Here is a 16,280-nt window from a genome sequence, read left to right as displayed (position 1 = left end):
ATTAAAGTATTCTAGTTTTCAGTTTGTGTGCTGAAACATATCTAGTCTGTATTTTTTTAAATGTCATTAAAATGTTGTGAGAGCCTTCTGTTGGGTTGTATAAGGGGGAGGGAAACATTGTATCCATTTCCTTTTTCTTTCTGTTTTTAATAGGTTACTCTCATATATTTATCCCTCTCCATATCAGATTTAAAAAGCCTAATCTGAGCTGACCACGTTTTACATCCTAGAATACAAATAAGGTTAGATGAAGAAATTGTAATCCTCTTATCTCTTCAGAAGGCTGCCTGCTGGAGCAGGCCTGGAATCTTTAAATTTCATTGACCCACCTGGAATGACAACTTCTCTCTTTCTTTCTTTATAGACTCTTCATACTCGGAACCTCCTGATGTTCAGCAACAGTTGAACCACTACCAGTCTGCAGTTCTGGCCAGGAACAATAACGTCAGCCGAATCCCACTTTCTGGGAGTGCTGCAGGAGTGGAAAAAACAGAAGCTATCCTTAACTGTCAATTTTGTGAATTCTCCTCAGGTTACATACAGAGCATTCGACGTCATTACCGTGACAAGCACGGAGGGAAGAAACTCTTCAAGTGCAAAGATTGTTCCTTTTATACAGGCTTTAAGTAAGTATTGTGCAAAACAAACTGAACTTCTAGTAGGATTTTTTTAGCACTTCAAAAGACTTCTGAAATCTTTGTGAGAACTGGCTGTAGCTAAGAGAAACACGACCAATGGTGACCAGGGAAATGCCGTACCAGATCAAAGCAGCATCCATGTAATTCTTTTTCTTCATTCCTACAACAGCCTGTACCATCTACTGAAGAGAAAAGCATAAGAAACACTTGCAGTAGGTTGTACTCACTACAATAAATAGTACAAGGAGTGGGTTTTTTCCCCTCCCTCACAATTTATAATTAGAAGCTGGCCCTTACCATCAAGTATGAGGAATCTTCTCTCCAAAAATAAGGCATATTTTTGGAACAATTAGCATGAAGCATGGGGCAGTCAAATGTTCTAGGTAGGTTATAGAATTTCGATTCCCTCTATGAAGAAAGCTCTCATAATCCTCACTGCCCCATGTCCCCCCCTGCAATTTTTCTGGCTGAAATATAAAGCATACTCCAAAGTGCTTGATATCATATAGAAACATTTCAGCAAATCAAATTAAACATTGCAAAATTTAAAGTTTTAGGGGTGTGTGTCTGTGTGTGTTTAGCCATGTTCCCTAAGGAAAAAAGGTTTATGCAATTGTGCTGTTTCTCAGTTTCCTTCTGATATTTTGAACCCTCATAGTCCCCTTAGCTGACATTCAAGGTCTCAAAGCTATTATGTCCTTAGGAGATTTGTGGAAATAATGTGGTTGGGTAAAGGAGAGAGGTTCTGTTGAAGAATTATGCTCAACCTTTCCTATTGGAATCATAGAATATCCTGAGTTGGAAGAGACTCACTAGGATCATTGAATCCAACTCTTGACTCCACATAAAGCAACCTAAAAGTTAAACCATATATCTAAGAGCATTGTCCAAACTCTTCTTGGATACCGACAGACTTGGGGCCATGACTGCTTCCCTGGGGAGCTTGTTCCAGTTCTTGACAACCCTCTCAGTGAAGAACTTTTTCCTAATATCCAATCTGAACTTCCCCTGACTCAGCTTTAAGCTATTCCCTCTTGTCCCATCACCAGACACCAGCAAGAAGAGATCAGCACCTCCCTCTCCGCTCCCCCTCATGAGAAAGTTGTAGACAGCAATGAGGTCACCCCTCAGTCTCCTCTAAGCTGAACAAACCTAGTATCCTCAGCCTCTCCTCATAAGTCATGCTCTCTAGTCCTTTTACCATCTTTGTTGCCCTTCTTTGGACACATTCTAATATTTTTATATTATTCTTATATTGTGGACCCCAAAACTACACACAGTACTCAAGGTAAGGCTGCACCAATGCTGAGTGTAGTGGGACAATCGCTTCTTTCGACTGATTAGCTATACTGTGCTTAATACACCCCAGGATGTGGTTGGCCCTTTTGACAACCAGGGCACATTGTTGACTCATATTGAGCTTGCCATCAACCAAAACCCCCAGATCCCTTTCTGCAGGGCTGCAATCCAGCCTCTTATTCTGCAGTCTATACATACATGCAAGTTTACACTGTCCCAGGTGTAGAATCTGGCATTTGTCCTTGTTAAATTTCATACGATTGGTGATTGTCCAGTGCTCTAACCTATCAAGATCTCTCTGTAAGGTCTCCCTACCCTCGAAGGAATCAACAATTCCTCCTAATTTAATATCATTGGCAAACTTACTTGGTGTGCACAAAACTCCCGTGTCCAGGTCACTGAGGAGAGCTGGCCCTAAAATTGAGCCCTGGGGAACTCCACTAGTGACTGGCCACCAGCCAGATGTTACCTCATTTACTACAACTCTTTGAGCCTGACTCTTCAGCCAATTGTTCACCCATTGTATTGTGTACATGTCCAGCTGCATGTTTGACATTAGACATGAGAGACCTCATACAAGAGCAGCCTCAAGTTATACATCCATAAGGGAATAGGCTTTGTTGCTTCAGCTCCTTGGCAGTTGCATGGTATAACTTGCACCATAGAGAATTAAACACATGAAAGCATCCATTGAAGTTGATAAAACCTCAGTTATTGGTCCAAAGCCAATAAGTTTTTTCATTCAAGCTAACAGACTTCGAAAACTTCCAAAGGGGCTTTAAATTCTGTAATTTAATGCAACTAGCAGCTTAGCTCTTGCAAATTTTAGCACTACTCCAGGAAAAAAAAAAAGACCTAATTCCCCCAAGTTTACAAACACCTCATTTTAGTACTTGATCTTGTGGCTTGATAGGTGCGTAATTAATTTCCTCTGCATGTATGTCTCTTGTATCTTTTAAGTATGCAGCTAATGGTATGAGATTTGTTGTGCAAAAGTACTACTCATTTGTGGAGTATTCTCAGTCTTGCATTTTCAGGTCCTCATAACTGAGGCTTTCAAACTTATCAACTTGGTGTCAAACTTACTGTAGGTGCAAGTCTATTCCATATCTCAAATCTGAACATTGTAGCTATTGTGTGGCTAGTCCTACAAAGAGAGAGGTTGTTGAGGATTTATTTTTTTTTACCATTGGAAATAAATTTTTTTCACCCTTCAAAGTCTAGGACAGTTGAAACGATTTTACTCAACTTGCTGAAATGTCTCTCTGCTAAAGGCGCGCAAATAACAAGCGCAAATGTCGGAAATACTTTTGCTATCTTAACTATAGCAATGTGACTATAGAGCAATCACTACAAAAGCATATCTTGTGCAGAATGTGTGTTCAGTTACTTAGGGATATGAGCCTGCAAATGCCTGTGCTCATGGGATATCCATGTGAGCAGGCCTGCTGAAATGCCATGTGGCTTCATGAAGAGAAGGCTGAGTGGTATCTGTACCATTCTATACAACAATTCTGTAATAGAGCTGTGACACTTGAGCGTTCCATACACATCTCTTCTGACTGCTTCCATATCTCCCTCCCATTTCACAGATCTGCTTTTACTATGCACGTGGAAGCTGGGCATTCGGCAGTTCCTGAGGAAGGACCCAAAGACCTTCGTTGTCCTCTTTGCCTATATCACACCAAATACAAATGTAACATGATTGATCATATAGTTCTGCACAAAGGTAAAGATGTCCCTGTATATATCTATATCTGACAAAGAGAATGCTGAACAGAACACCACTCTTTCAGATTGATCCATTAAGTTTTTTCTCTGTATGTGAGCTCAGCTATGTTGAATAGATCAGGCCCAAGTACATCTTACTTCTTTTCTCTGAAATATAAAGTTTACCAATGTAGAAGTGGGGTAGATGTAAAATCCTTTTTAAACTTTTCTTCTAGAGAGGTCAACAGTTGTCAAGTATCTGTTTAGCAAAAGTTAGACTAATTTACAACAAGGACCTAGGCCAAGGTTGTTTCCTATGTATGTGTTTCTAAAGTGCTTCCTATCATAAACACTGTAGTAGGACGTATCAATTAACTCTAGAGGCTTCAAAATATCCCTTAACTGCTTGCTTGAAATTTCTCTCTTCAAACATCTTCCTCGCCCGTTCTTAGGAACAAGACAAAAATTAGAATGTTTATTTTCACAGAATCATAGAATGGTTTGGGTTGGAAGGGACCTCAAAGATCATCTAGTTCCAACCCCCCTGCCGTGGGCAGGGAAACCCTCCACTACACCAGGTTGGCCAAAGTCTCATCCAACCTGGCCTTGAACACTTCCAGGGATGGGGCATCCACAAATTCTCTGGGCAACCTGTTCCAGTGCCTCACCACCCTCTGAGTGAAGAATTTCTTCCTTATACCTAATCTAAACCTCTTTCAGTTTAAAGCCATTGCCCCTTGTCCTATCACTACATGCCCTTGTAAAAAGTCCCTCTCCACCTTTCCCATAGGCTCCCTTTAGGTACTGGAAGGCTGCAATAAGATCACCCCGGAGCCTTCTCTTCTCCAGGCTGAACAGCCCCAAGTCTCTCAGCTTGTCTTCATAGCAGAGGTGCTCCAGCCCTCAGATCATCTTCATGGCCTTCCTCTGGACTCGCTCCAGCAGCTCCATATCCTTCTTGTGTTGGGGACTCCAGAGCTGAACACAGTATTCCAGGTGGGGTCTCACAAGAGAAGAGCAGAGGGACAGAATCACCTCCCTTGACATGCAGCCCAGGATACGATTGGCTTTCTGGGCTGCCAGCGCACATTGCCGGCTCATGTTGAGCTTCTCATCCACCAGCACTCCCAAGTCCTTTTCCTCAGGGCTGCTTTCAATCCATTCTCCACTCAGCCTGTACTTGTGCTTGGGATTGCCCTGACCCACATGCAGGACCTTGCACTTGGCCTTGTTGAACTTCATATGGTTCTCACAGGCCCACCTCTCCAGCCTGTCAAGGTCCCTCTGGATGGCATCCCTTCCCTCCAGAGTGTCCACAACACCACACAGCTTGGTGTCGTCAGCAAACTTGCTGAGGATGCACTCGATCCCACTGTCCATGTCACCAACAAAGATGTTAAATAGCACTGATCCCAGTACTGACCCCTGAGGAACAGCACTCGTCAGTGGCCTCCACTTGGACATTGAACCGTTGACCACAACTCTTTGAGAGCGACCATCCAGCCAATTCCTTATCTACCGAGTGGTCTATCCGTTAAACCCATGTCTCTCCAGTTTAGAGACAAGGATGTCATGTGGGACAGTATAAAATGTTTCGGACAAGTCCAGGTAGACTATGTCAGTTGCTCTTCCCTTATCCATCAAGGCTGTAACCTCATCATAGAAGGCCACCAAATTAGTCAGGCAGGATTTGCCCTTAGTGAAGCCATGTTGGCTGTCACCAATCACCTCCTTATTTTCTATGTGCCTTAGCATAGTCGCCAGGAGGATCTGCTCCATGATCTTGATCTGTGACTTGGGTAATGTGCAACTGGAGCTCTTGCCAGTGAAGACTAAGGCAAAGAAGTCATTGAGTATCTCAGCCTTCTCCATATCCTGGGTAGCCAGGTCCCCTGTTTCCTTCCAGAGAGGCCGTACGTTTTCCCTAGATCTCTTTTTATCACTGACATATCTATAAAAGTTTTTCTTGTTGCCCTTGATGTCCCTGGCCAGATTTAACTCTATCAGGGCTTTAGCTTTCCGAACCTGATCTCTGGTTGCTCGGAGAATTTCTTTGTGTTCTTCCCAGGCTACCTGTCCTTGCTTCTACCTTCTGTAGATCTTTTACTGTCCGAGTTGGTCCAGGAGCTCCTTGTTCATCCATGCAGGCCTCCTGGTGTTCCTACTTGACTTTCTCTTTGTTGGGATGCACCGCTCCTGAGCTTGGAGGAGGGGATTCTTGAATATTGTCCAGCTTTCTTGTGCCCCTCTTCCCTCCAGTGCTTCATCCCATTGTACTCTACCAAGGAGATCCCTGAAGAGGCCAAAGTCTGCTCTCCTGAAATCCAGGGTAGTGAGCTTGCTGTGCACCCTCCTTCCTTCCCTAAGAATCTTGAATTCCATCATTTCATGATCACTGCAGCCAAAGCTGCCCTTGAGTGTCACGTTCCCTACCAGCTCTTCTTTGTTGGTGAGAACAAGGTCCAGCAAAGCACCTTTCCTCATTGGTTCCTCTACCACTTGGAGAAGGAAGTTATCATCCATGCATTCCAGGAACCTCCTGGATTGCCTATGCCCTGCTGTGTTGTCCCTCCAACAGATATCTGGGTGGCTGAAGTCCCCCATGAGGACCAGGGTTCATGAACATGAGGCTGCACCTATCTATCTGTAGAGGGCCTCATCCACTCGGTCCTCCTGGTCAGGAGGTCTGTAGCAGACCCCCACTACTATGTCCCCTGTCCCTGCCCTTCCTTTAATCCTGACTCATAAGCCAGTTGGCTCCTCATCCATCCCCAGGTGCAGCTCCATGCACTCCAGCTGGTCATTGACATAGAGGGCAACTCCTCCTCCTTTTCTCCCCTGCCTATCCTTCCTAAAGAGCCTGTAGGAAGGCTACAGGCTATTTTTTTCCTCTAAGAATCCCCCCTCCTTTTTTTTTTTTCTCCTTTTAATTCAGCTAAAAGCAGGATTAGGGATTCCTAGTCTATTAACTACAGGCAAGCTCGGAAGGAATTTCTTTTTTGACACTCTGGGCTGAGACTCCTGCTGTTGTGGGTTAGCTGTGATCAGCTCTGGGGCTCCCAAGAGAAGAAGGACAAGGACCTCTTGGAGTGAGTCCAGAGGAGGTCCACGAAGATAATCTGAGGGCTGGAACACCTCTACTATGAAGACAGGCTGAGACAGTTGAGGCTGTTCAGCCTGGAGAAGAGAAGGCTCCGGAATGATCTTATTGCAGCCTTCCACTACCTAAAGGGGGCCTACAGGAAAGCTGGAGAGGGACTTTTTACAAGGGCATGTAGTGATAGGACAAGGGGCAATGGATTTAATCTGAAAGAGGGTAGATTTAGATTAGATATAAGAAAGAAATTCTTCCCTCTGAGGGTGGTGAGGCACTGGAACAGGTTGCTCAGAGAAGTTGTGGATGCCCCATCCCTGGAAGTGTTCAATGTCAGGGTGGATAAGGCTTTGAGCAACCTGGTGTAGTGGAAAGTGCCCCTGCCCATGGCAGGGAGGTTGGAACTGGATGATCTTGAAGGTCCCTTCCAATGCAATCCATTCTATGATTCTAACTCCAGTGGGCAACTGAGTCCCACACAGCTGCTCGCTCACTCCCCCACAATCAGATGAGAGGGAGAATCATAAGGGTAAAAGTGAGAAAACTTGTGGGTTGAGATAAAGACAGTTTAATGGGGTAAGCAAAAGCTGCATGCGCAAGCAAAGCAAAATAAAACATTCATTTACTACTTTCCATTGGCGGAGAAATGTTTAACTATTTCCAGGAAAGCACGGATTCTGGTTGCATAATGGATACTTGGGAAGACAAACACCATAACTCTGAATCACAGAATATTAGGGATTGGAGGGAGATCTTGCTGGGCCTAGTTAGGCAAACTTCTAGCAAAAACAGAAAATGCTAAGAATGTCGAGATGCAACAATGGAGTAGCACTTCATGGGTTCAAGCAATTGTTCGTGCTTTACAGAGCTGTTTCTGACAAAATGCTAGGAAGCAGGAGTGGTTACTCCCAAATATGTGACACCGGATCTGTTCTTTTGTATAGCTGTAGCTTCAGTTACACAAAGCATCCTTGAGCCCTTGTGCTGCTGAAACAAAACTAGTAGGAAGGGACATGACATGATTACACACTCACTAGAGTGTTGGAGGAGGTAAAATAGAATAAAGGCTTTAATGCAAATGATAGGACTGGATAGGACTCACCATTTGTTGCAATTTTGCCAGTTGCTCAGATACAATAAGTGTATAAATGAGTAGTCAAATATAGAGAATGGGGGGAGAGGGTAATGAGAGCTATTAAAGTGGTCAGAGATTATTAGAGTATCACCTTGCTAAATATGATGTTTTAAATTCAAATCACTTTGGAATTTTTAAGTTAATTGTTTGGATAAAGCTCACTGACATGAATATATGCACTTTTAAGTTTTAAGTCATTACTGTCATGGAGCAGCAAGGGTCAGCTGCTCCCCAAGGTCCAGGGAGTAGAGGATAACACGGACAGTAGAGATGGAGCCTTGCTGGCCAGGGTCCAGCTTCACAGTACCTGAGCAAGGCAAGCAGGGCAGATCCAGAGATGATGGCCAGGTTCTACCAAGAGTCCAGAACATCAGGCAAATTTGCAGCGATGACAGAGATCCAAGATCAAGCCAGGAAGTTAAACCACAGGTCAGAACCAGATCCAGTGATTGCCAATCAGCTTAGCTCTTGCAAATTTTAGCACTACCCCAGGAAAAAAAAATTACTTAATTCCCCCAAGTTCTCAAACACCTCATTTTAGTACTTGACCTTGTGGCTTGATAGGTGCATAGTTAATTTCCTCTGCATGTATGTCTCTTCTCTTGTATCTTTTAAGCATGCAGCTAATAGTGATAAGGTGTCGTGGGTTAGGTTAAACCGTCCCCCCCACACACAGCCGGTCACTCCCCCTCCCCCACCCCCAGGAATGAGGGAGAGAATTAAAGGATAAACGTGAAACCCGTGGGTTGAGATAAGAGTGATTTAATACAGATGATTTAATACAATGTAGGTGCTCACCACCCCCTCGTATGCGAAGCCCGTCTCGTCCCGAAAACTGCAAATCCCGGACAAACGCGAGGCCCCGAAATAGAGAGGGGCAGAGAGGGAGAGATAGTACTCCGAGAGTGGGAGTACTGGGAGAGAGAGAGGAAAGGAAAAAAAAAAAAAAAAAGAAAAGCAATAGAGCGAAAAACACAGCAAGCGCAAAAGAGCAAAAGCGGCAAAAGCCAAAGCGCAAAAGCCCTTCTTCCCGTCTGACCCTCGCTTTTATACTGGGCATGACGCTGCATGATATGGAATACTAATTGGCCAGTTTGGCCCTCAATCTTAAGTTCCACCACAAATCACAAGGGGAATCGTGTCCCCCTTGTCCCAGCTATGCTCCCCCCTTATCCCACCGTGCTTCTGCACTCCGGCACACTGAAAAGTCCTTGGCAGCTTGTTATCAGCGTTCTTCTCAGAGTGAGCCTCTGAGTAAAACCAAAACATGGAGCTTTTCTAGCTGTTAAAAAAAACCCCTCTGTCCCAGCTAAAACTAGGACAGTATCCACCCCTTATTCTATACCATGCACGTCATGCTCAAACCTTACATATATACTATTCCCTTAATCCATTGGTCATCCCTCCAAAATGTGTTTTCATCTGTTGTAGGAGTCTCTCAGGGCAGGAAAGATGACGTGGAATTCGCTCAGTCGGTAGAATGGATGACATGTAGTCTTTGTTGCGTGTGGCGCCTGGAGCTCGTAGTTGGTGTATCCAGCCGCTGTCTGCAGGTTGAAGATGTTGATCTCAAGGAAGTTGCTGGGTGTTTGGAATCAGTTCTGATTCTGACGAAGTTCATTCTTCATTAACCTGGATGATTCTTAATATAATGACATTAGTACAATGTGACAACCATAGCGATGATGGTATGCAGGGACAGGGTTATTCAGCAATTAATATCACACAATTCAATTCATTTTATCATCTATTTTCACCCAACATCAAATCCCCTTGAGGTACACATTGGACTTCCCCGTCCTTTTGCATCACCCACCAAGTGCACCCAGGTCCCTGAGCAAAAGCAATCCCACGAATGGGTTTACCTTTACCCGAGGCAGGAATAACCCAAACTGTCTTCCCGAGTATATTCCTCATGTGCACTACAGGGACTTTATCTCCTTCTACAGTACGTAGAAGTTCTGATTGCGCAGGACCAGCTCGATTTGCAGAGCCTCTAGTGTTGACTAACCAGGTGGCTTTTGCTAAATGCGTATCCTGATGTTTAAAGGTTCCACCACCCATTGCTTTCAGTGTGGTTTTTAGCAATCCATTATATCGTTCAATCTTCCCAGAAGCTGGTGCATGATAGGGGATGTGATATACCCACTCGATGCCATGCTCTTTGGCCCAGGTGTCTATAAGATTGTTACGGAAATGAGTCCCGTTGTCCGACTCAATTCTTTCTGGGGTGCCATGTCGCCACAAGACTTGCTTTTCAAGGCCCAAGATAGTGTTCCGGGCGGTGGCATGGGGCACAGCATAGGTTTCCAGCCATCCAGTGGTCGCTTCCACCATTGTAAGCACGTAACGCTTGCCACTGCGAGTTTGTGGAAGCGTGATATAATCAATTTGCCAAGCCTCTCCATATTGATATTTCAACCAACGCCCTCCATACCAAAGAGGTTTCAACCGCTTGGCTTGCTTGATTGCAGCACACGTTTCACATTCATGGATCACCTCTGCAATAGTGTCCATAGTTGGGTCCACCCCTCGATCGCGAGCCCATTTGTATGTGGTGTCCCTTCCTTGATGGCCTGAGGCATCATGGGCCCAACGAGCTAGAAATTTTTCACCTTTATGTTGCCAGTCCAGATCCACTTGAGCCACTTTAATCTTGGCGGCCTGATCCACCTGTTGATTGTTTTCATGTTCTTCTGTGGCCCGACTCTTGGGTACATGGGCATCTACATGTCGTACTTTCACAATCAGCTTCTCTACTCGAGCAGCAATGTCTTTCCACAACGGGGCAGCCCAGATGGGTTTACCTCTGCGTTGCCAGCTGCTCTGCTTCCATTGCCGTAGCCATCCCCACAGGGCATTTGCTACCATCCAAGAGTCGGTATAGAGATAGAGCATTGGCCACTTTTCTCGTTCCGCGATGTCTAAAGCCAGTTGGATGGCTTTCACCTCTGCGAACTGGCTTGATTCGCCTTCTCCTTCGGTAGCTTCTGCGACCCGTCGAGTAGGACTCCATACAGCAGCTTTCCATTTTCGATGTTTTCCTACAAGGCGACAGGATCCGTCTGTAAACAGAGCGTATTTCTTCTCATTGTCTGATAGTTCATTATAAGGTGGAGCCTCCTCAGCACGTGTCACCTCCTCCTCTGGTGACATTCCAAAGTCTTTACCTTCAGCCCAGTTAGTGATCACTTCCAAAATTCCTGGGCGATTGAGGTTTCCTATCCGAGCTCTTTGTGTGATCAGCGCGATCCACTTGCTCCATGTGGCATCAGTTGCGTGGTGTGTAGACGGGACGCTCCCTTTGAACATCCAGCCGAGCACTGGCAATCGGGGTGCCAGGAGCAACTGTGCTTCCGTACCAATCACTTCAGAAGCAGCTCGGACTCCTTCATATGCTGCCAATATCTCTTTTTCAGTTGGAGTATACTTGGTTTCGGATCCTTTGTATCCTCGACTCCAAAACCCAAGAGGTCGACCTCGCGTCTCCCCTGGCGCTTTTTGCCAGAGACTCCAGGTGGGACCATTCTCCCCAGCTGCAGTGTAGAGCACGTTTTTGACATCTTGTCCTGTCCGGACTGGTCCCAGGGCTACCGCATGGACTATTTCTTGTTTAATTTTTTCAAAGGCTTGTTTTTGCTCTGGGCCCCATTCAAAATTATTCTTCTTTCGGGTTATTTGGTAGAGGGGTTTTACAATCTGGCTGTAGTCGGGAATATGCATTCGCCAGAAACCCACAATGCCTAAGAAAGCTTGGGCTTCCTTTTTGTTGGTTGGTGGGGACATAGCTGTTATTTTATTAATCACGTCCATCGGAATCTGATGGCGCCCATCTTGCCATTTTATTCCCAAAAACTGAATCTCCTGGGCAGGTCCCTTGACTTTACTCTGTTTTATGGCAAAGCCTGCTTTCAGAAGGATTTGGATTATCTTTTCACCTTTCTCAAAAACTTCTTCTGCTGTGTTGCCCCATACAATGATGTCATCAATGTATTGCAAATGTTCTGGGGCATCACCCTGTTCCAGTGTGGTCTGGATCAGTCCATGGCAAATAGTAGGGCTGTGTTTCCACCCCTGGGGCAGTCGATTCCAGGTATACTGGATGCCCCTCCAAGTGAAAGCAAACTGTGGCCTGCATTCCGGTGCCAAAGGAATTGAGAAAAACGCATTAGCGATATCAATTGTAGCGTACCACCTGGCTGCCTTTGACTCCAATTCATACTGAAGTTCCAGCATATCTGGCACGGCAGCACTCAATGGTGGTGTAACTTCATTCAAGCCACGATAGTCTACCGTCAGCCTCCACTCGCCATTGGACTTACGTACAGGCCATATAGGGCTGTTAAAAGGTGAGCGGGTCTTTGTGATGACTCCTTGACTCTCCAGCTGATGAATCAACTTATGGATAGGAATTAGAGAGTCTCGGTTGGTACGATATTGCCGTCGGTGCACTGTTGTAGTAGCAATTGGCACCTGTTGTTCTTCGACCCTCAGTAACCCCACAGCAGAAGGGTCCGTTGAAAGACCAGGCAAAGTAGACAACTGCCTGCCTTCTTCTGTCTCTACTGCAGCTATGCCAAAAGCCCACCGATACCCTTTTGGGTCTTTGAAATACCCTCTCTTAAGATAATCTATGCCAAGGATGCACGGTGCTTCTGGGCCAGTTACAATAGGGTGTTTTTGCCACCGCTCTCCAGTTAGACTCACTTCAGCCTCTAACACAGTCAGTTGTTGAGACCCCCCTGTCACTCCAGAAATACAGATGGATTCTGTCCCTCTAAAGTTTGACGGTATCAAGGTGCATTGGGCACCAGTATCCACTAAAGCCTTATACTTTCTGGGGCATGATGTGCCAGGCCACCGAATCCACACAGTCCGGTAAACTCGATTATCCCTCTCCTCCACCTGGCTGGAGGCAGGGCCCCTCTAATGCCTGTTATCATATTCATCAGAGGAATCAGCAGGATTGGAGTCAGGGTGGCTAGGAGGATCAGCCCTCCCATTTTGACTAGTGGACTGCTCACTGTAGACTGGGGCAACAGCCGTCCTGGAGGAACTGGAGAAAGTTCTGCTCCTGTTGGTTCTTCCTCCCAACTGGCGTACCCTGGCCTCTAAAGCGGAGGTGGGTTTTCCATCCCACCTTCTCATGTCTTCTCCATGATCACGGAGGTAGAACCACAGCTCACCCCGTGATCTGTACCGTCTCTCTTGTCTCTCTCGAGGAGGGTAACGCCTGGTTCTGACAGCTGAAATTCTAGAGCGTTCGGGTGGTGGGAAATCTACTTTTTCTCTTAATTCTCGGACCTCTTCAGACAGCTTTTCCACAGCCGCAACACAGGTTCGTATAGAAGTGTTATCATCATATCGTCGGAGGTAGGTGACCAGATTACCTACGGATAGTGGTGCTTCATCGTCCCCGAAGTCCATTATTGCCAATGAGGTGGAATATGCTGCTGGCGCACTCCGTATAATCTTCTGCCACATTGGTCGTGTGCACCGGACGTCATCTGGATCTTCGAGTCTTGGTCCGCTTCTCGAGTCAAGATAAATCAACTCTCGCACAGCCAGTTCTCTCAGATACTGAATAGCTTTTTCTATGTTGGTCCACTTGCTTACATTACATGGCACCTCGTCCTTGTAGGGGTACCTTTCCTTTATGGCTGCCAGGAGTCGTCTCCAGAGGCTGCGGACTTGTGTCTGCCTTCCAATTGCTTTATCAATGCCTCCATCCATGGCAAGGGCTCCCAGCTGCCTAGCTTCACTACTATCTAACTCCAGACTATTGGCTCCCATGTCCCAGCATCTGAGCAACCAAGAGACAATGGGCTCACCTTTAAGACGGCCATAATCTTTTCGAATATCTCGCAGCTCGCTCATTTTTAGAGATCTGGTGGTTATCCTCTCATCTATGATGTCACTTCTCCTCCATTGAGATTTCCTCTGGGGTGAAACAGAACGCTCTCGCTTCATTTCTCGTGATGGCCCTGGTCGCTCTTCATCATCATCATCCTCTCCTCTACGTTCTGACTTTCGCACACATTTCCTCGGTTGCTCTTCCTCCAATCGTTGTGATGGCCCTGGTTGCTCTTCTTTGTCTGGTTGCTCTGATGGCCCTGGTTGCTCTTCCTCATTTGGTTGTTGTGATGGCCCTGATTGCTCTTCTTCATCTTCTAACTTTTGTATACATTTTCTTTTCCTTACGGGGGCAACTGATAACGTTGTAGTCTGAGTAGCTATAGTGCTTGTCATGGGAGTTGAGATGGCAAGCACAATAACCCGAGAAATAAATTGATATACACCCCTAAATGGCCGGTTGATTTTGAATATATAGATAATTAAACATATATTCAGGAGACCTTGCAGGACAATCAAACCATTTAAATTATTCCAATGATGTTCGGCATTATCAAAATCAACATAAGCTTTTGTGAATGAAAAGTCACCGGTATAATTGGCGATGATATCCGCCAGGTGACGCTCAAAATTAATAAACGAGCTCCACATCACCATCCCCCTCTGCACCGCCGAATACAAAGACTGCGCCGGTCCCAGCACCGATGATCTTATCAGAGTTACACCGTACAGTATAGCAAAACCCTTAATTACCAATAACATACTTTTCATGCTAGTCCAACACCCAGAGCCAGAAAACCGCATAAACATTCCACCTAACATCATATAGGGTAGATAAGACAATAAATTATGAATGTCCGGTAACATGTATGCGAGCATAACAAACAGCATTCCAGCCAGCAACATCGTTATCTCAACCCCTTTGAGCCCCACGTTGGGCGCCAATTAAGACTGTCGTGGGTTAGGTTAAACCGTCCCCCCCACACACAGCCGGTCACTCCCCCTCCCCCACCCCCAGGAATGAGGGAGAGAATTAAAGGATAAACGTGAAACCCGTGGGTTGAGATAAGAGTGATTTAATACAATGTAGGTGCTCACCACCCCCTCGTATGCAAAGCCCGTCTCGTCCCGAAAACTGCAAATCCTGGACGAACGCGAGGCCCCGAAATAGAGAGGGGCAGAGAGGGAGAGATAGTACTCCGAGAGTGGGAGTACTGGGAGAGAGAGAGGAAAGGGGAAAAAAAAAAAAAAAAAAAAAAAGAAAAGCAATAGAGCGAAAAACACAGCAAGCGCAAAAGAGCAAAAGCGGCAAAAGCCAAAGCGCAAAAGCCCTTCTTCCCGTCTGACCCTCACTTTTATACTGGGCATGACGCTGCATGATATGGAATACTAATTGGCCAGTTTGGCCCTCAGTCTTAAGTTCCACACAAATCACAAGGGGAATCGTGTCCCCCTTGTCCCAGCTATGCTCCCCCCTTATCCCGCCGTGCTTCTGCACTCCGGCACACTGAAAAGTCCTTGGCAGCTTGTTATCAGCGTTCTTCTCAGAGTGAGCCTCTGATTAAAACCAAAACATGGAGCTTTTCTAGCTGTTAAAAAAAACACCTCTGTCCCAGCTAAAACTAGGACATAAGGCAAGTCCAAGATCAGGTGGGAAGTCAGTCTATGTTGTGTTGCCTGTGATTTGGCAGGTGTATGTGGGGGTGATTGTCAGTGAGAAGATGGGTTTTACTAATATGAATTAAGATGGTGCATTGCTCCAAAGTGATGGATAAAACCTTTTATACCATCCTCTGCTTTAGTGTTTGTTAAAATGTGTCATGTGCTAGAGAAAAATCTAATTTTCAAATGCTTTAAATAGTGTTTCTCTTTTAAAAACTTGTTGTTGGAATTTTTTTCACTTTTAAAAACATTACCTTATTTCAGTGAATTCAATTGCACAGAGCTGTAAATACCTTTTAAAATATTCTTTTTATGCGTTCAAAATCACACCTTTAACTCCTATTATATCTTAGAGCATGTGCACCTGCACCTCTGTCTCTTTTCCCACTTGACCCTGAATGGACACAACTCAGCATTTTTTTTTGCAACAACTTCATTAGCTGGAGAGGAATAATGAGTTTTCAGAGTCTCACTCAGATATAGCTTTGGGGGAAACTTCCACTTTTTAAAGTGCACAAAGAGAAAGTTGTGAGGTAGGAAAACTTCCATGTTTAAAAAAAGGGGAGGACAGGGAAGAGAACAAACTGAGGAGGGTGAAATATTTTGATGGGCTGTGGAAAATAAGGCTCATGAGCAGTGGGGGTTATGCATTGGCCAAAGACAAATAGATGAATTCTGTAGCTCTTGCCTCCCTATAGAAATTATAAGAAATGTGTCAATGCACACAAGTCCCTGATCCTTCATGTTTACCCTCTAAGAATCAGGCCTGGGCTTATTTTTGTTTGTTTGTTTGTTTTAAGATATCATTAATTATGATCTTCACAAGGAAGATCAAACTCTTCCTTTAATCTGCAGTCCATAAGGAATAATAGTACTACATATCAGTGTT

At 45.2% G+C, this 16,280-nt stretch overlaps 1 protein-coding gene across 3 annotated transcripts in view; it reads left to right on the top strand.

Moving 5' to 3' along the window:
- Window positions 1–16,280, top strand: part of LOC147526212 (zinc finger protein 462-like) — a 98,257-nt gene that overhangs the window by 47,150 nt on the left and 34,827 nt on the right. For all 3 annotated transcript variants that reach the window (XM_086630219.1, XM_086630218.1, XM_086630217.1), the window contains exons 7-8: window positions 365–626; window positions 3,530–3,666. In XM_086630219.1, the coding sequence (XP_086486345.1) occupies window positions 365–626; window positions 3,530–3,666 (399 nt within the window). The remainder of the gene's footprint in view (window positions 1–364; window positions 627–3,529; window positions 3,667–16,280) is intronic.

This window comes from Tauraco erythrolophus, chromosome W (genome assembly GCF_009769465.1).
Source record: "Tauraco erythrolophus isolate bTauEry1 chromosome W, bTauEry1.pri, whole genome shotgun sequence".
Lineage (NCBI taxonomy): Eukaryota > Metazoa > Chordata > Aves > Musophagiformes > Musophagidae > Tauraco > Tauraco erythrolophus.
Note: the sequence above shows the minus strand (reverse complement) of the source record. Positions and strands in the feature narration are given on the sequence as shown.